This window comes from Diuraphis noxia, unplaced genomic scaffold (genome assembly GCF_037042655.1).
Source record: "Diuraphis noxia isolate RWA-SAM2 unplaced genomic scaffold, SU_Dnox_SAM2 contig0003, whole genome shotgun sequence".
In the NCBI taxonomy this organism is placed as follows: Eukaryota; Metazoa; Arthropoda; class Insecta; order Hemiptera; family Aphididae; genus Diuraphis; species Diuraphis noxia.
The window spans coordinates 35,878,150-35,897,275 of NW_028301713.1; the positions used below are offsets into that span (position 1 = coordinate 35,878,150).

At 27.5% G+C, this 19,126-nt stretch overlaps 2 protein-coding genes across 2 annotated transcripts; one reads left to right on the forward strand and one right to left on the reverse strand.

Annotated features, from left to right (window-relative positions):
* The first annotated feature begins 4,864 nt into the window (after nt 1-4,864).
* On the forward strand, nt 4,865-15,662 carry Myo31DF (Unconventional myosin ID). Its single transcript, XM_015508220.2, has 17 exons — nt 4,865-5,306; nt 11,462-11,568; nt 11,676-11,871; nt 11,933-12,152; nt 12,214-12,423; nt 12,487-12,699; nt 12,769-12,967; nt 13,049-13,218; nt 13,283-13,392; nt 13,451-13,601; nt 13,678-13,922; nt 13,998-14,157; nt 14,221-14,387; nt 14,469-14,790; nt 14,862-15,002; nt 15,068-15,222; nt 15,315-15,662. The coding sequence occupies exons 1-17, from the start codon at nt 5,218-5,220 to the stop codon at nt 15,502-15,504; spliced, it is 3,045 nt and encodes a 1,014-aa protein (XP_015363706.1). The 5' UTR covers nt 4,865-5,217; the 3' UTR covers nt 15,505-15,662.
* Nucleotides 15,663-18,088: 2,426 nt separating this feature from the next.
* On the reverse strand, nt 18,089-19,124 carry LOC107161697 (U5 small nuclear ribonucleoprotein TSSC4). The gene has a single exon (XM_015508208.2). It carries the CDS (start codon nt 18,828-18,830, stop codon nt 18,204-18,206), a length of 627 nt encoding a protein of 208 aa, XP_015363694.1. The 5' UTR covers nt 18,831-19,124; the 3' UTR covers nt 18,089-18,203.
* Between the last annotated feature and the right edge of the window lie 2 nt (nt 19,125-19,126).

Consider the following 19,126-nt stretch of genomic DNA (forward strand, 5'->3'; position numbering starts at 1 on the left):
TTGTTTATTATAAATGTTTGGTCGTACTCAATAGACAATAAATAATTAAATTAATGCTATTCAAAGTTTATATAAAATACAAATCTATTACAATAAATGTTAATGAATTTGTATTTTCAATTCATTGATTTTTAAATATTATATAGTTCTTGTTAACTGGATCAAAACTTAAAAATGTATTATAATTACCTATTTTACTATATTTTAAGCTAGTACTAGGTATATTATATTGTGTTAGTGTGTAATAATAATACTCTTAATACTATTTTGACTTTTTCACTATTGATTTTTATGATTTACTCAATAATAACAGTATACAATATCAGTTAGTTAAATGTTGGTATAAAATTGTGTTTAGATATTAAATATTAAGATATAGATATAGGTATAAGGTATGTAATATTCTATGATGTATATTTTTATAATTTACATTTTCAATAATTCTACTACGAAGTTATATTATAAACATAATAATAATATATCAGGAGGAAAATTAGTTTTTATTTTTATTTTATTTAACATTTTATTTACAATCTATACAATATATTTAGTATAATAAGTTGCCAACCGACCAGGTATACTTTTTAGGTATTACCTACCCTATTGTTTCAAAAAAATTTTTTATTTTTAATTTAGTTTAAATTTTTTGAGTAGGTCTTTAGGCAGTGGTCTTTTGAGTTTTCTGATGCGTAAATACCCGGGAATTGAGATGGAAGATGGTTGTTTGATCAATAGATTACTGCAATAATTTAATTTTGAATGAAATTTAAAGTAATATAGTTTTGCTAGTTAGTTAATGGAAGCGCCAGTCCGATGTGTCTGATCGCCAGTCCGATGTGTCTAGTCGCCAGTCCGATGTGTCTACGTGCAGGGCGGCGAGGACACGGTAAAGCATACTCTGTTTGGGTGCTACTATTGGAACACCCTCCATGACCCTCTGTCCACCCAGTTGGGGCGCAGACCGTATACAACCGACACCCAGGACATAATTTGCGGGCCGCCACTTGACCAGCTACCAGCAGACCCGGATGAAAAGTCAGCTATATTAAGGAACGCGGAGGAGTCATTTCGGCTTTTCTATGGGATGGTCGAACGCATCTTTACACTCAAGGAAGAAGAGGAGTGAGTCAGCCAGGCCGCTGAGGTGCGGCGATGAGATCCTGACGCAGAATTCGGATATTAATCTAGTTGATTAAGCAGTTTATTGTAACCGAAGGCACCTAGGGAGGCAGAGCCTCTCATGTATTGTACCCATAACTTGAAAATGTTGTTGTAATATTAGTGAGTGGGGGATTGTTCCACCGCTAATAATTGTTGATGTAATCATAATCAATAAACGATGAGAGTCAGAGGAGAAGTAATGCTAACACGATTCCTTCTCTGGCTCTAGATACGAAAGAAAATAAAGTTGGTTAATGGTAGAGGAAAACACATCAAACGGAATTATTTACCATTTTCTAACTCGTCTAATCTCTCAGTAGTTAGTGTATATGTATTAGTTGTTGTCTATATAATAATATAGTATATATATACCTAGTACTTATAATATATAATATATAGTGCTCATTATAACCACTTCTGTTGGTTCTTATTTATATTTGTTATACCTATATTGTTAAATCATATAGGTATAGGTAACATTCGCCATATAGCTATGATATAATATATGACGTATAACAAATAGAACTGACTTCTGGAATCACTTTTGGTCAAATTAATATTTTTTATTTATTTAATTTTTTTTTTAAGTGACACTATCGCTACATGTATAAAAATTTATTTTATGTTTATGTTTTTGTACTGAGAGTAAAATATTTTAAATTTAATAAAAAAATGTTTGGATAAATTCAAAACTACCTAGTTGCCCTACTAGTTAACCTATTTGGGAATCTAATTATAAGAACAATTTTGATGGTAAAAAGATTTATCTAAGTCAAGTAGTTCAATTTTTAGATTTTTTTTGGTTAAATTTATTTGGAACGTAATAAAGTATATTATATGTATGTATAATGTATATTGTATATATTTTTAATTTTTAATAATATAGGTGGGTAATGAGTACGCCGTACGCGCATAATTTGGTGACAATATAACATTGAAAATATAAAAATTAATTTCGACAAAACATCAACTATATGGTAGGTAATAAATAATTATAATTATAAAATGCTACCGTTCTTCTCAAACCTACCAATTAAAGTACTACACAAAGTATAAGTATAATACACTGGCAAACATTGTGTTAAAAAGTTAAGACGTAAATAAAATAATAACATAATAATAAAATTAATATATAAACATAAAACTATCACAGGACAGTGAGAAGATTTTTGGATAATTCGGGTGACGTGTTTAATACCTATCATATATATAAATCAAATTCAAGTTATACGCTTAACAATATTACATCCCAGTTTTCATATAAATGTAATAGGAATTATTATTGTTGGATATTAATTTTTATTTTTTTATTTTTAACAAATTGAAGTTTGAACTGTTAATGTGCGAAGATTTTATATTAAGCTTAATTGAGCCACTTTAGTACTTTACCTGCAGAGTTTAGAACAAAAAATAAACACATACCTAATTTATTCAAACACTACACGTATTTAACAAAAAATAATGAACAGATAGATAATAGTTATATAATTTTCATTTTCAAAATACTTCAAATAAACCAGATTCGTTAGTCTATAATCCATTATCTATGCACTCGATATCATTATATTATTTTTTCGTACAATGAAGCTCGTACGATTCAAACTAGCTTACATAACTTATTATTATTTAAAAATGAAAATAATGTAGATTTATATATATATTAAATATATTAGGTGGTACCTAACTAGTTTTATTTGTTTACGTGTCTGGATTTTTAATTAACTATAAAAAATTGCTACTTTGAATTTTGTTGTTAATAAATATTCTTCACAATAAAAATTATAAACTGAAAACAAATAAAAATAAAAATGTTTAATAGGTATGAAAATATCTATTTTATCTTACGGAACGTTTCTATGTTACAATGCTTAAATATAAATAATATATTGCCTCTTAATTTTTGGGTTTGATGACGTCGTAACCGAATGAATTGTCCTGAAAATGTGATCGCATAGGCGTATAGTAAAATATTCTATGCTTAAAAAAAATCCATCCAACCAATCCATTTTACTCAATAGTTTATAACTTCGTTATAATGATAACTATTAGATGCTTAAGACTTGGTTACCTATATAAGTAGGTAATAACTAATAACATTCATTCTTGAAGTCTGGACTTATAATTACAGCTGTAAAGTGTAAACTAAAGTTTAGCCGACAAATCTATTCTTTGTTGTGCCTATAAAAGTCAAAGAACGTAGGTACATGTTATTGTAATCCAATAATTTAAGCATTTACATTTACTACATATTATACGTGCTATTGTCGTACTTACTAAGCAATTATCTAACTTCGGTGTTTATAAAACTTCTAAAATAGTAAAAATTGTCTAATAATAACAACCATAATATTAATTTTAACTATTTCACTATCTTTTATCTTAAGCGTTAAGCAGTTAAGCCCGTTGCCTATAAGTCACATAATTTAGTTATTCGACGTGCACGATTACAACTAACTCTAAATTAAGGTATATGCATAAGCTTTCAAGGTCTATATTTTATATCATCAACACACGTCACACCTTGCTCAAAATATACATAAGTACATATAATTATAAATTTGTTTATGATCACACCAATCGTGTTAAAATAGTTAGATTAATTAATAAACGGCCGAATACCGTAAGTTATGGACAATAATTATGATATTTTTCCGGGAAGAGAATTCTCATCGTGATTGTAGTTATCGCTTCTTTGAAACGGATTATATCGCATCTCCGCCAAAGGTAGGTCAACAGACTGTCAACTCGTGATTACCACCGGAACATTAGTCAGCCGCGTGTTTACACAACAATAAGCGGAAAATTTATCTCCACAACTATACACTGCTGAATCGATTGTTTGAATATTACGATTTAGCGGAAAACCTTTTTCATTGATCTAAAATACTTTTTTTCTTTATTTACAATTTTCACGATTCGTAATTTATTTACAATGACAAATATATAACAATATTATATTGTACAACTGATGGAAAATAATTATTAACATATTATGACGCATTGGTGACCGTGACACATTATATAATGCTTTGATATAAATGATATAATAATATAATATTATGAGATTCACAGTATTTGAAAAATAAAAACGTCCGCGACGTGTTTTACTGTTTTATATTTTGTATCCACTAAGACGACAGCTGCTCAATAACATAATAATAATAATAATAACAATAGCAACGATAATGACACGTTGTGAGCCTACAGCAAAATATAAATTGCGCCTGACTCGTCTGACACTATTGCAGTTGCTCGCCGGGTGGTAAATCGGTTAGAATGCGTAAAACAAAAAACTTTATTGCCGTCTGCAGCTGGTAGCTGGTTGTATATATTATTATCATGGTTTGCGATACTATGCACACTTTTATCTTATGTGAATTGTAAACCGTATAAATCTACGACCCAAAAGTTAAAAATTCAAATTATGAAGAACGATGATCGTGTCCCTGTCGTCACTCTTCAGTACTCAGTACTCATAGTCATTACTCAGTAGTCGTCGCAACCTGACTGGTAAAATTACTAAAATATCTTCGGTCTTCAGTTTCAAAACTCTACGATAATAATGGTAAATATTATGGCATCCGCGGAGACGGCGGCGTAAAAGAAAGTCGAACAACGCGGCTACCGACAATTTAGCGTCCGTTGTATCGGACGCACTGTCACCACCACCCACAAGATCGCGGTCGCCTCTTCCCACTTTCCACAGTTTCCAGTCGCCGTGTGCCGTGTGTCGTGTGTTCGACTGAAAGCGTAGTAACTAGTAACTACTAACTGTAGTAGTGTACCAGCGTTGTAGTAGTACGCTGTATACTAACACTGTTAGTAGTAGTTTAGTGGGCTGTGTAGGCAGTAGCCGTTGCTCAACAGTTCGTGTGCTGACGAGACCGTAATTTCAATTCGCGCGGTCATTTCTCCCGGGCTCTCGTCCCCGTCGTCCCGATATTTCCTACCCGAAATAAATATGTGCCCGTAAAATTTGTGAAACATATAGGTGTTGCTCTTATACTGATATATTATCTACTTGCCGTCACCACTCGAGAGGATAATAATATCACCATGACCACCAGAGACGAACCAGGAATCGTGGATTTCGTCCTGCTGGACGAGATCACGATCGAAAGATTCATGGAAAACCTGACGATGAGGTAAGTGCAGATCGTTCGGTGATATGATGGTAATAATAATAATAATAATATGAGTCGAGTATCTAGGATTTCGCCCCGCCAAGAGATTTAAATGAGAACAAAACTGTCATTGATAGTGATAATAATATTATGATTAATAATTTGTCCGTTGATGGTGGTTATGCCGTTAACCGTTCAAACGTTCAAAAACTACCCTCCACCCGCGTACACCCGCTCGCACGATTGGTCGGTTCCGTCCAATCGACGCGGTGTCCTTGGCAATTTTTTAAGATAATTTTTAAATTTCTATCTGAACACCGGTGGAATCCGTGGCTAATTTCGGGCCAGAATGCCAGATAAGACTGTTGAGTGTCCACTTCTGACTAATCTTGACTAATAACAATTAATAATAATATAGAATTATTATTATTATTATTATTTATCATTATAAATAATATAATATCGGAACGCGGCACAGACATTCAGTCTTGTAGTGTGTCATTGAATAATTACCACGATGATGTCATACTTACATTACAATATACAATATATATTAGACGTATTGTGTATGCACGCAGCGGTAGGAGTATTACGGTATTATAACTATTAAAATTCCTTCGACGTCGGAGCTTATAAGGTTTTCTACCTAATAGAAAAATAATAAAATTATGTTTATGTTGTATTATAGTCATATTGCTTGAGATATGACAAATCACTCCTTGAATCTTATCCTATGTTCATGTAACGATGAATAAGGAATAACCTATACACTTGACGGAAATATTGTTATATATTAGGTATATAACTCGATTCCCTCAATTTTAAACAGTTGTTTTAACTGTGATTAATCCGGTAGTTCATTACATTTTATTAATTATTATCATTAGTTTTTTATTGATAGTAATTAATTAAGAATAAATACTATGTCATACTGTCATAATAGCGTTTTTTCGATTGTTTTTTAATGAGTTTTTTTATTTTACCTTATTTTTACTTACCTATCTAATGTATAGACGCAATATTTTTTCTTCTGATAAACATATCATCATATTTATTTGAAACTTCTGTCACCTTGTTATGGCTTTATTGGTTGGTACTTAAAAACCATGTTTTATAATTTTTCATTGCTCAAAAAGATATTCACCCAACCATATTCGACTATTAATTATGTTTGATTTTATTAGTAATTACTAATTAGTGAGAAATTGTACTATAATCTTAACATAAATTTATTATTTAATACTTTAATATCACACATGTCCTCCCTCACCCTCCCAAAAAACCCACCACGCAGACTAAAGCGAAAATGGTGTAGAGACCTATTAAGTTAGTAAAGGAGGTGTTACCATTGGTTTTCTTCCTCATCACGTCATTCATGCTACTTTATTCTGTTTTTATCTTATTTGCTTATTGTAATTACTGTGTACAGATTGTAAATTGTCTTTCTTAATAAAAAAATAAAAACATTATTATTTATGTACATACATTACACATATAATATTAAATTATTACAAACACTTATACACTAGATAACTATATCATTTATTGTGTCTTATGTATTAATGCATATCATTATAATTTATAACAGTACAATTCATGCAGGTACCTACTTACCTACTTTTATTTTTTAATTTATCAGGTTAACACATAATAATAATAAGATAGAAAACTAAATTCTACCTCAATAATTTATAATTTTATAAATCTAGTAATTCTATTTTTAAGTATTTTACCTTGAATTTGGTTGTACCTAACCAAGTATTCAATATTTCTGATACATTAGATATTATCCCTGATATTATCTATCCAAACTTTTAAATGAATACAAATTAAAAATTGTTTTTATATTTATATAGGTACCTACCGTGTAATATAGAATACAAGTCACAAATTTAAATTCATATTTTCTTATAGGTAGATAACCAATAACTTTATATTAGTCATTCCAGAATACCTAATACACTGCCCTGCAATCATACCTGTGCATATTTTACAATAAATATGATTTTATTAAAAAGGAACATATTTAAAAAAAAAAAGTTGAATTATTAATTCTAAAATGTGTTGTTCATAAATCAATGAATAAGTAATTTAGCAGTTAATTAATAGGTACAGTGTACCTTGTAGCAAACCTCGTAGCAAACTAATCCTAATGAAATTGATAGTTCATACAACCTTATTTTTATTACTAAAAGATATAGTAAGATAAATTTAATAAACCTTCCTATAATTTCTTTTAATACTATTACATAATATTAAGTTTTAAGTACCTTTGTATAATAATTTTAGTAATAATAATCTTAGCGTGACTATATATGTTATAGGTACCTATCTAATTCAAAAATAAGTGCCTACCTATACCAAATACCCTTCCAAATACAGTTAACTTAATTTGTATAATCCTATATTCCCGTTTATAATATTTTGTATGTTTAAAAAAGCATACAATACCTATACTGAGACCTATATCTACTAAAAACGACACTAATCCAAGATTTGTTTTTTAAGGTCATAAATCACTATACAAATAGGTTAGTGGTAACTGGCAATTAAACAAATTTTTTTCAGACAAAAAAAATCAAATATGAACCTATACCACCTAATTTAACAAATATCTGACTTATAGAACTTTGATACCAAGTGCTAACCTTATGATTAAAAATGTTTTCATTTTATTATACTTAATGTAATTTTAATTAGTATTTTTTATTTTATTGGGATCATTAAAACATGCTACTTATGAGTTATGAGTATGTATTATTTTCTGATTAGGATAATTAATTGCATTATAAAAACAATTTTTAAATTAAATGAAGTTTCAAGATAAATTATATCATTTAAATTAAAATGATTACCTATATAGTTAGTAGTAAATCCCCAAAAAATTGTTTGAGTATTATATTTTATATGAACCTATTAGTTCCTGACCTGAGACAAAATAATTATATTCAAAATGAAATTATGTGCATCTACATTGCTTAATATTTTGTATTATTAAATGCCTTATTGAAGTATCAAATTAAACAGTAGAATATAGAATATTCTAATGTTTAATTTGATACATATTCTCTTGGCAGTCAATGTCAACAACTGGTTTTATTTTTTACTTTTCTAGCTATGTTCCATGCCCATATTAGAACAATTGTCTGCAATGAAAGCTAATCAAAATATTTTATACATTTGTGCCATTTACACTATCTCTAAACAATTATATGGATTAAGTGTATCCAAAGCTAATTTCTACTTTCAAATAGATTCTTATTTAAACAACATTTATAATTTTTTAAGTTACATTACATACATTTGCTCAGCTACCTATTTATAAATAAACATATTAACATTATAGTTTTACTTCTATACCTTACTGTTTATTATTTTAACTATAATATATTGTATACATTTTTCATACATTATTTAATGAATAGGTATATATTTTAGGCACTAGGAAAAATTAACATAAATGTAGATGGCATTTTATATTATATTTGTATAATATTTTGCGGACTATTTTGTGTAACAACAAAATTAAAAAGTGTAGGTTAATAGTATAGGCCCAAATATAGGTATTAACTATATTTCTGTAACATTTATTAATAATTATTTCATATTTTTATTAGAATCTTACCTATCATACATTTTCAGATTTTTACTCAAAGGTACAATAATAATAGTTAGGTGGTTACACATTTGAATAAAAGTCTAATAGACTGATATTATCAAATCTTATTTGATTAACACAGAAATTCCAAATCTATTTCACTCCATCTACTTGATCATTTCGACTAATAAAAACAAAATTGCCTTAAGAAATCATAGTGTTGATAATTCAAATACACTTTTACAATATTTAGTATCTAAAAAAGACTTTATTTAAAGGTAAATTAAAAAGAGAAAACTGGTAGGTACTTGATAATAGTTTTAAATTTTTGGAACATAAAAATATCAGTCCTCTATGTCCTCTATTAGTGTTTTTAATGTATTTTAATAATACAAATATTTATATTTTCTGTTAAAAGTACTTTTAATTTATTTATTTATTTACCTAATATTTTCTTTAAAACTATCTTTAGCAACTTTAGCTAGGTACCAAATGTTGTTTGGCATTTGACAAAGGTACCTAAATAGTCTCGTAAATAGTCTACAAATCTTAAAAAGAGCTTATATATTTTTATATTTTGTCCAGAATCTGATACTTTTCTGAGAATTGAGAACTTTAAAAAAAAATGTAATTGTAGTTTAATTGATTTTTATTATGTTAAAGGTTCTTCATAAAAATTAACCCTATGACTTTTTATAAGGTTATCCAACACTGCTGGAAGTAAGCCAACAAATAAATAAATCATTGAATTAAAGTTTTACTTACTGTTACTTCTATTTTAACATGCACACATACACTTAAAAATTGGTTTATTTAATTTAATTAAAACAATATTTAGCACTTGGCTATACAATGTTCCACTAATCTCAATTCTGTTATAAGACTACCTCAGGTAAACACCGTGTTATATTGTGTTGAAAAAAGTATTTAAACAACAAGAAAAAATAATCTAAGTAGGTCTGACCAACAAAATTTAAATTGTAAGCATTTCCCATCTAGCCTACAAATCAATTTCATGCAACATGCAATTGCATAAGCTATTTACATTTTTTTTTTTTTTTACAGAATTCTATATTTCAAAATATCTGTTTTTTGAGTAAAATTTTGATTTGTGACCCACATATCATCTTTTTTATGTAATAGAATATATAATAATCACAGAATTTTTCTTTTTGTAGTAACTTTCAGTTTTTATGGAGATGAAAATGCACATTACACTATTACAGATAATTAGTTTGTTGATAGTCATACGTTGCTTTTATATAGTTTAAACTTTAAGTTTAGTTGGGTAGAACAACTTATATTATTTTATCACATATTTCACTTCATTTTCTTAAAATAATATAATGTAATTTTAACCTGTAGTAGTTGTAGAATTGAGTTTATCAGAAAATTGTTGAGATAATGGCAATAACCAATAAGTACACAACATTTTATATAATAAACTACTCTATATTTTGACAGTAGAAACCTTTAAAGAATAAAGTAAAATTATGTGCTAGCAAATACATTATTTTTAAACTTATTTTGGAATTCATTGAATGGTTATATTTAATTAAAATGTAGGTACTCTTATAGAGTCTTTTCTGGATAGGTTAGGTCCGGTTAGTCTTATTTTCTTATTCAAGACCCACCATTTGGCATATAAAATATTGTTGGCTCATCCTCAAAATTGATGAAAATTATTAAATTAAGTTCTTTTTTATTTTAGATTCTGAATAAAGTGAGGAATGTATTAATTTTACAATGATGTATGTTTTTAATTATTTTTACTTTTACATCTGTCATCATGTTTTGGAGTAGAAATAATGCTCAGAAAAAAATAACGAAAAAACGGAATTTTTACGCATAATCAGTTTTTGACAAAATTGTTTTTTTTATTTTGCTGTAACTCAAAAACGAATCATTGTAAATACTTGAAATTTTCACCAAATGTTTATATTAGCTTTATCTATTTACAAATAAATGTTCAAAATATTTTGACTATTTATAGACAATTGAAATTTTCGATTTTTTTAAAGTTTTTTTTATTGAAATGCCTATAAAAAAATTGAGTGTCCAAAACATCTTTAAAATTTAATACAATGCTTATTAGTAAAAAAACTCAAAAATTGTATGTCAACATTTTGGTGTATAAGCATTTTAAGTTGCATGGAATTGTGAAATTGAAAATTCTTAAAACTGTTGTGATTTATACTTAAAGTTAAAAAACCAACACAAGGTTCTCCATAACTTTTACTTCAAATAACTGTTTAAAAAAAGAGTCCGTATAGACAACATTTTGTGAGCGTATACTAATTTATTATAATTTAAATATAGGTACTTAATATAATTTATCCTAGACTGACAAATCATCTCCATTCAGAATCGTTTTTCGTATACAATGATACCTGTCACTGCATTCAAATTTAAAACATCCATTATAGTGACCTATTCTCCATTTTTACTGCAGTACATCAGAGCAATACTCACTTGCCCACTTTTTATATCTTATTCCAAAAAATTATTAATTGATTTTACTAATTAATAAATTAACTAACTATTTCCTTACCTAATAAATGTTTATTTTTCATATTAGATTTAATTCTGGGTTTATTTATACCTATATTGGAGAAGTCTGTATTTCTGTAAATCCATACCGCACTTTAAACATCTATGGACAAGACTACATAAATCAATATAAAGGTAATATTTTTATTTAAAATGTTATTTATGAACATTTATCATGTTTATGCATTAATTTTGGCTTTTTGCCCATTTCTAAATGAATGATTTTTATGTTCTGCATGAAGGACGGGAGATTTTTGAAAACCCTGCACATATATTTGCAATTGCTGACTCTGCACATCGTAGCATGAAAATGCACAGACAAGATTCTTGTATTGTTATTAGTGGTGAATCAGGAAGTGGTAAAACTGAAGCATCTAAGATTATAATGAAATATATTGCTGCAGTAACTAACTTGACTGGTCAACAAGAAGTAGAACGGTAAACTACATTTCTTGTCTAAGAAATTATATCTAATTTTAATGTTGTTAATATTTCATAGAGTAAAGAACATCTTGATTCAATCAAACATAATTTTAGAGACATTTGGAAATGCTAAAACAAACAGAAATGATAATTCCTCTAGGTTTGGAAAATATATGGATATCAATTTTGATTTTAAAGGGGATCCAATTGGTGGACGAGTTATTAATTATTTACTTGAAAAATCTCGTGTTATACAACAACAACTTGGTGAACGTAACTTTCATAGCTTTTACCAGGTAGGCAATAAAATTAAAACTAAATGAGATTTTTTGTATAAATATACTATATGTTATTTAGGCGTTAGGAAATACAACACATAAAGAAGCTAGCAATTTAGGGTTGAATCCAGATCCCCAACATTATTTCTATACACAGCAAGGGAAGTCCACAATTACATCAGCTGATAAATCTGATTTTCAAGCTACCTTAAGTGCTTGTAAGACTCTTGGATTTTCAGCAATTGACATTAAGACCACTTGGAAAATTGTTGCTGCTATCTTACAATTAGTAAATAAATTTTAAAATTGTCAATAATAATAATCTAATAAATTATTCCTCTATTATTTTTAGGGAAATGTAACATTTTCAACCAATGATGATGATACCATTACTGTGACTAAATCTCATAATAATCCAGTTGAACAAGTATCTAAGCTGTTAGAGGTTGACACTACAGATCTTCTAACAGCTTTAAGTAAACGTATAATTGCAGCAAATGGTGAAGTTTTGCAGAAAGCTCACACTTTATCACAGGCTGAAGTTGGAAGAGATGCATTAGCAAAAGTATTATCATAATTATTAATTTTCTTGCTGTAAAAATATTATTTTAATTATTCATTACTATTTGTATAGGCAATTTATGATCGGTTGTTCACTTGGATAGTAAGTAAGGTTAATGAAGCCTTAATACCATATATTGAAAATGATAAGTACAAAGGAGGAACTGTAATTGGAGTGTTAGACATTTATGGATTTGAAGTATTTGAACATAATAGCTTTGAACAATTTTGCATTAATTACTGTAATGAAAAGCTTCAACAAGTATTCATAGGTATTTGTTTAAATAATCAATTTATTCATAATAAAATTGTATAGTTAATAAAAATGTATAAACATTTAAATTTATCAATAGATTTGGTGTTGCGTCAAGAACAGGAAGAATACAAAAAAGAAGGCATAGCCTGGCAAGAAATCAAATATTTTAACAACCAAATAATTTGTGATCTTGTAGAAAAACCACATCAAGGTGTAATTGCAATTATGGATGAAGCTTGTCTGAATGTAGGCAAAGTAAATGACGAAGTATGTTGATTTTAAACAAATAAATTTATTTTCTTAAATAATTAATTCACATTTATTTATTTAGATGTTATTAGAAGCCATGGACTCAAAACTGTCACATCACAAACACTATTCTAGCAGACAGGTGAATACATTGGATAAAGATTTAAAACATAAAACTCAATTTAAAATTTTGTAAGTGTTCATAATATTAATTAACAACATTTATTTTAATTATTATTATCATTTCAAGACATTATGCTGGTGATGTAGTGTATAATATTTATGGTTTTTTGGAAAAAAATAAAGATACATTATTTCAAGATTTTAAAAGACTACTTTACTCTTCAAAAAATCCAATTATTAGAGATATGTGGCCTGAAGGAGCCTTAGATATAAAGTCTGTAAGTATATTACATGAAATTGGCTTATAATTTGTTCATAAGTGCCTAATAATTTTAATTTTATTGCTTTCCATAGACAACAAAAAGACCGGTAACTGCTGGAAGTGCGTTTAAAACATCAATGATTGCTTTGGTCAAAACGTTAAATAGTAAAATGCCATATTATGTTAGATGTATAAAACCAAATGAAAATAAAGCACCTGTTGGGATAGACTATAAAAGAGTTGTTCATCAAGTTTCTTATTTGGGTCTTTTAGAAAATGTAAGAGTGCGAAGGGCTGGATTTGCTCATAGGCAGCCTTATAGCAGGTTTCTCAAAAGGTAAGTGTGATTTTATACATCATGTTCATTGTACATTAAACAAAAATTAATAATACTTTGTAATGTTGAATTTAGGTATAAAATGATAAGTGGTTTTACATGGCCTAGTTATAAATGTAGTGACAAAGAAGCTACCAGAGCATTAATAGATGAAAATCATTTTTCAAATGATGTTAAATATGGAATAACAAAGCTATTTATAAGATCACCTCAAACATTATTTGCCCTGGAAAAAGTATGTTGAACATCTAGATATTTCACAATAAAACAAATTATTTATTTGATGACATTTTTTCAGATGAGAGCAGAATTAATTCCAGCTATTGTTATATTATTGCAAAAGCAGTGGAGAGGTGCTATTTGTCGTGCTAAATTCCGCAAAATGAAAGCTGCCTATTTTATAATTAAATTCTATCGGCGTCATAAAATACGTACTTACCTTAAATCTGTCTTGGAAGCTCATAGGTTAATTAAACATTTATGCACCTAACATATAATCAATCCTAATAGTTATAATTAATTTATAAATCGATTTTTATGTTTTAGAACTTGTGAAATGAATTTGCATCATAAGGAATCAATTGTTTGGCCACATACAAATTTTGCTGTTCGTCAATTAGAACCTTCATTAAAGTCTATATACAAACGATGGAAAGCATATAAGCTTTTGAGCCCCTATCCTAGAAGTGAGTGGCCACAGTTGCGTTGTAAAGTATATGCTGCATCTTTATTATGGGGCAAACGGCCAAGTTGGGGTGCAAAACGTATGTGGAGAGGTGATTATCTTTCATCACCAACAGAAAACGTACAAAATGCAAACTATACAGTTGCATTAAATAACCTTAAGAATTCTGATCGATTTAATCAGGTATTGAAATAATATTTTGAAAACTCAATTCATTTAAACTGTTATATTAGTTATATGAATACAATATGTAGGTGTTGTTTTCGAGTTTCATCCATAAAACCAACCGTTATAATAAGTGTGCAGATCGTGCAATATTAATAACTGATTGGGCAGTTTATAAGTTGGACATAACAAATTTCAAACCTATGAAAAAAGGAATGCCTATACAAGAAGTAAATAACTTGTGATAAAAAAACAATTGAACCTAGATATATAATTTATAAATTTCTATTGCTAGGTAACTGGAATGAGTGTTAGTCCAGGACAAGATCAACTGGTTGTAATTCATTCTAATCGAGGAAATGATCTCATAGTTACTTTAAAGCCAACTGCTGACATTAATGAAGACAGAATTGGTGAGCTGTTAGGAGTAATCAGCACCAGATATTTTCAGTAAGAAAATTTAAATTTATAATATCTAATACAGAGAGTGCTTAACTTGTATACAAATTTAAAAACAAAATTATCTATTTGTATTATTTTAGATTAAGAAACTCTGAGCTACCAGTAAATGTGTCCAACAAATTTAACTGTATGTTGGGCAAAAAATCTCGAATGCTTCGAGTTGAAGTCAATCCACAAACATCAACAGCAAGTTTTAGGAAAGATGATAATGGTGGCATAGTGTACATCATACCACCAAATGTTGCAGTTCATCCGTTCATTAAAGCGTAAATTCTGTCAAATATTTATTCAATCTTGTAAGTAAAAATGATCGAGTACAAAGTCAAAAATAGAAAATTATCTTCTTTAGTAAATTACTCAAGGGCATTATAGTTTTAATAACCGTTGAGTATAACTAAACTCTGAAAATGTTTTGAATTATAAATGTATTTTAATATATGGTTTATTTTTATTTATTTAAAAATAAACGGACGCCGGACGGTGATTTTAATTTAATTATTATTTTAAATGTATGATTAACAAATGTTCATGCCATTGGAATTTTGTGCCTTATATTAATTGATTAAACTGTGATTTCTAACTAGTTCATTTATATACTTCTTTATTATATTTTGTATGTGCAATTATAGTATTTCATATCTATATTTTTAATTTTCATCACATTGTTGTGTCATAATTATTTATTAATTTACATTCTTCTAAGGAAACTATTTAATTTATGTGTTTGTATTTGTATAATATTTAATTTAAGCAGTTGAACCTATAACATATCAGCATTATTCAAATTTGTATAATTTTATACTTTATTGTCCTATTTGTATAGTTATAAAAAAAAAAAATTTGTTTGTTATAACTAATAAGATATAATAATTTTTTTTATATATATTTTATGTAACTTGTATGTTTTAAGCACTAAAAACAAATATATTTTATTTTTTATTTAATATAAAATTTTTGATCAAATCATATTACCCAGATACTATCTTAAATAATCGGTATTTTCTTTAAAAAAAATACATATTATTAAATTAAAAATAATGAAAAGAATTTTTTTTTTTAATTTTATCTTACTCAATATACCTATTGCAGTTAAACCTTTTGTTTAGCTTGTCTGTTATATTGTTATGAGTTATAATTGATACTATTGACATGATTAATAGTCCCCAATTGTATGTTTTATTGTAAACATAATATATTAAATAGTTATTTACATATTTTACATATAATTGGGAATCCCGTACTTATTATGTTTAACAATTTATTTTTATTGATATATTCTTTAATATTATAATTTTACGATAACGATGTAAGAATTTAAAGTGAAATATTTGTCTTTTTTATTAATTTTGATTGATTGTATTTATTTGATTTTGCCCGACTACCGCTATTTAACTAATATTATATTTAAATTGAACTTCTTTTAAAGAAATATATAATAATATAATGTTTTATTTTTCTATTTTAAAATAAGCATCCATTTATTTATACGTTTTATACTTTTTGTCATTAAAGTTTTGAGTATAATATTAAAATATAATGTTAAAATAACATAAATAAATAAATATATACATATATATTTTATATTATTAATTCTTTTTCATTTTTTTTTCATTAAAACAAAATATACCCTCGGCGATATAGGCCATTGGGTTTTTTTTCTTTTTTTATAACAGTTAATTTGTGATGTATGCAAAAACATGTGTATATATGTTTTATACATGTTTACATGTTTTAATTGTTTAGAGGGGGAGGACATTTATTAAATTCTTGAATAATTTACTTTGTTAATTACTGATAATATAAACAAAAATTATTATGTAACAAATTATTTTTTATCATACAAAATTTTATAAATCTATTTTTATTCATAATTCAAATTAAACAAAGAAATAGATATGATAATAATAGTCATTATAAATTTGCAATGTAATTTTTGTATTTTTACATAAAACAAAACCCCTAATACTTTTGTTTTGCTTATAACTATTAATCATATTTATGGTGAGGAGGAACCTAAATGTGAAAGTATAATTGCATTACCTATTGAATAATTTTTTTTTATAAATTTATGAGTAATTTATATTGTTTTAATGGTCCAATGAATTGTTAGGGAGTTAAAATTTGTTGGAAAAATCTAGTACATATTTTTTGCTAGAATTAATTTAGAATAAATCAATGAATAATTAAGCATTTCTTGTACTGATTAATGGTAGTTATAGAGTACTTAATATTATTGAGTTAAAATAAAATATATATAAGTGCAGTTTTCACGTTATTCAAAGTTGAAGGGAGATAAAAATTCGCTTCAAGATATTTAACTAATTATTAGAGGAAGAATTTTCTAGAGGAATAAAAAAATATTTGAGTTATCACAACTCTACAGTAGATATACGGGGTGTAACAGAAACACCTGACCAAAAAAAAAAAAATTATGCAAATTCATCATATGACAAAATTTTTAATATTATATGATCAATAAATAAATTAAGAAATATAATCATCTCAGCAAATTCTCAAAAATCATATTTTTTTTAAAGTTACTGAGTTCCAAATTAATTTAACCAAAAAAATATTGAATTTAAAAAAATAAATTAGGCACTTGACTTAGATAAATCTTTTTACCATCAAAATTGTTTTTATAATCAGATTCACAAATATGTAATTTTGAATTTATCCAATTTTTTTTTCAGTACTAAAAAATGTATTATACATGTAGCGCTAGGTTCACTTAATGAACAAAAAAAATAAATAAAACTAAAAATAAAAAATATTAATGTGAAAAAAAGTTAGTCCAAAAATCAGTTCTATCTGTAACACCCTGTATATAAGTATACTTCGGCAATTCGACATGAAGTAGATTTTTAATAAATAATTTATTTGAATAATATTAAGTTTAAAATAATTTTTGTAAGATTGCAAACATAAAATTAACTATACAACTAGTATTTACAGTTTACACAAAATATGAATCATTCATCAATTTCATCTTCCATCAAATGCCCAAGTTTAATTTCTTTATTGGAAGTAGTTCCATCTGTTGTACGTTCTGGTCTAGTTTTTTTCTTCTGTATTTTTTTTCCAAATTCGTATTCTGGCATAACCAGTTTAGTGCTCTTAAAACTAGGTTTCAATTCTGGTTCATTAGACTTCAGGGTTCGCTTGAACACTATTTTCTTTCCTTCTTCATTATCATTTTCATCATCTTTAGATTTTCTAGTTTGCATTTCTTTAAGAAATGCAAATGCAGCAGCTGCATTGCTCTTGTCGTTCATTTCGTTCACATCAGCCAATGAATATTTAGTCCATTTGTGGGGATGTAATTTGAAATCTGGTGGTCTGTGTTTTTCGATTATACGCCACGGCGGTATTTCCGGCTTGACAAATAGACTGTCTTTGCCTCGGAATTGTCTGGTCAATGAACGACCATTCCTACGTTCTACACGACCATTGAGTATTTCATGTGCATCAGCTGTTGAAGCTTTTTTAATTTTTGATTCCAAATCCTTCTCTGCTTGATCAAGCACGGCGAACAGGTTTGTACGTTTGTTCTGAAACTCTTGAGTGTCGCCGACGAATGTTGGATCCTGAAATGACATGATTTGTGTCCGATTGAAGACTGGACAACGAAAATTCTTTTCGCGATACTACGTCGTTGTACGCATTAACATCGCAATTCACAAAAGTCGCTAAGGACAGTCGATTTGCTTAAATCTAACAATACCAATATAATATCGAAATATGATGTAGTTTAGGTAGGGTAAACAGTAATTTTGTCCAGGTCTCTAGCCACAGCGATTTTATAACACTAGCAAACTAGAAATAGAAAATAATATGCCAAATAGTAAACTAATAAACTACATTACTATCTACCTATATAGTAAATAGTTATAAC

Coding starts and splice junctions, on each gene's coding strand:
- Myo31DF (XM_015508220.2), top strand. CDS start 5,218: ATGACCACCAGAGACGAACCAGGAATCGTGGATTTCGTCCTGCTGGAC. Junction 14,158..14,220: donor CATTATTTGCCCTGGAAAAA/GTATGTTGAACA, acceptor ACATTTTTTCAG/ATGAGAGCAGAATTAATTCC. Junction 15,003..15,067: donor AAGGAATGCCTATACAAGAA/GTAAATAACTTG, acceptor TTCTATTGCTAG/GTAACTGGAATGAGTGTTAG.
- LOC107161697 (XM_015508208.2), bottom strand. CDS start 18,830: ATGTCATTTCAGGATCCAACATTCGTCGGCGACACTCAAGAGTTTCAG.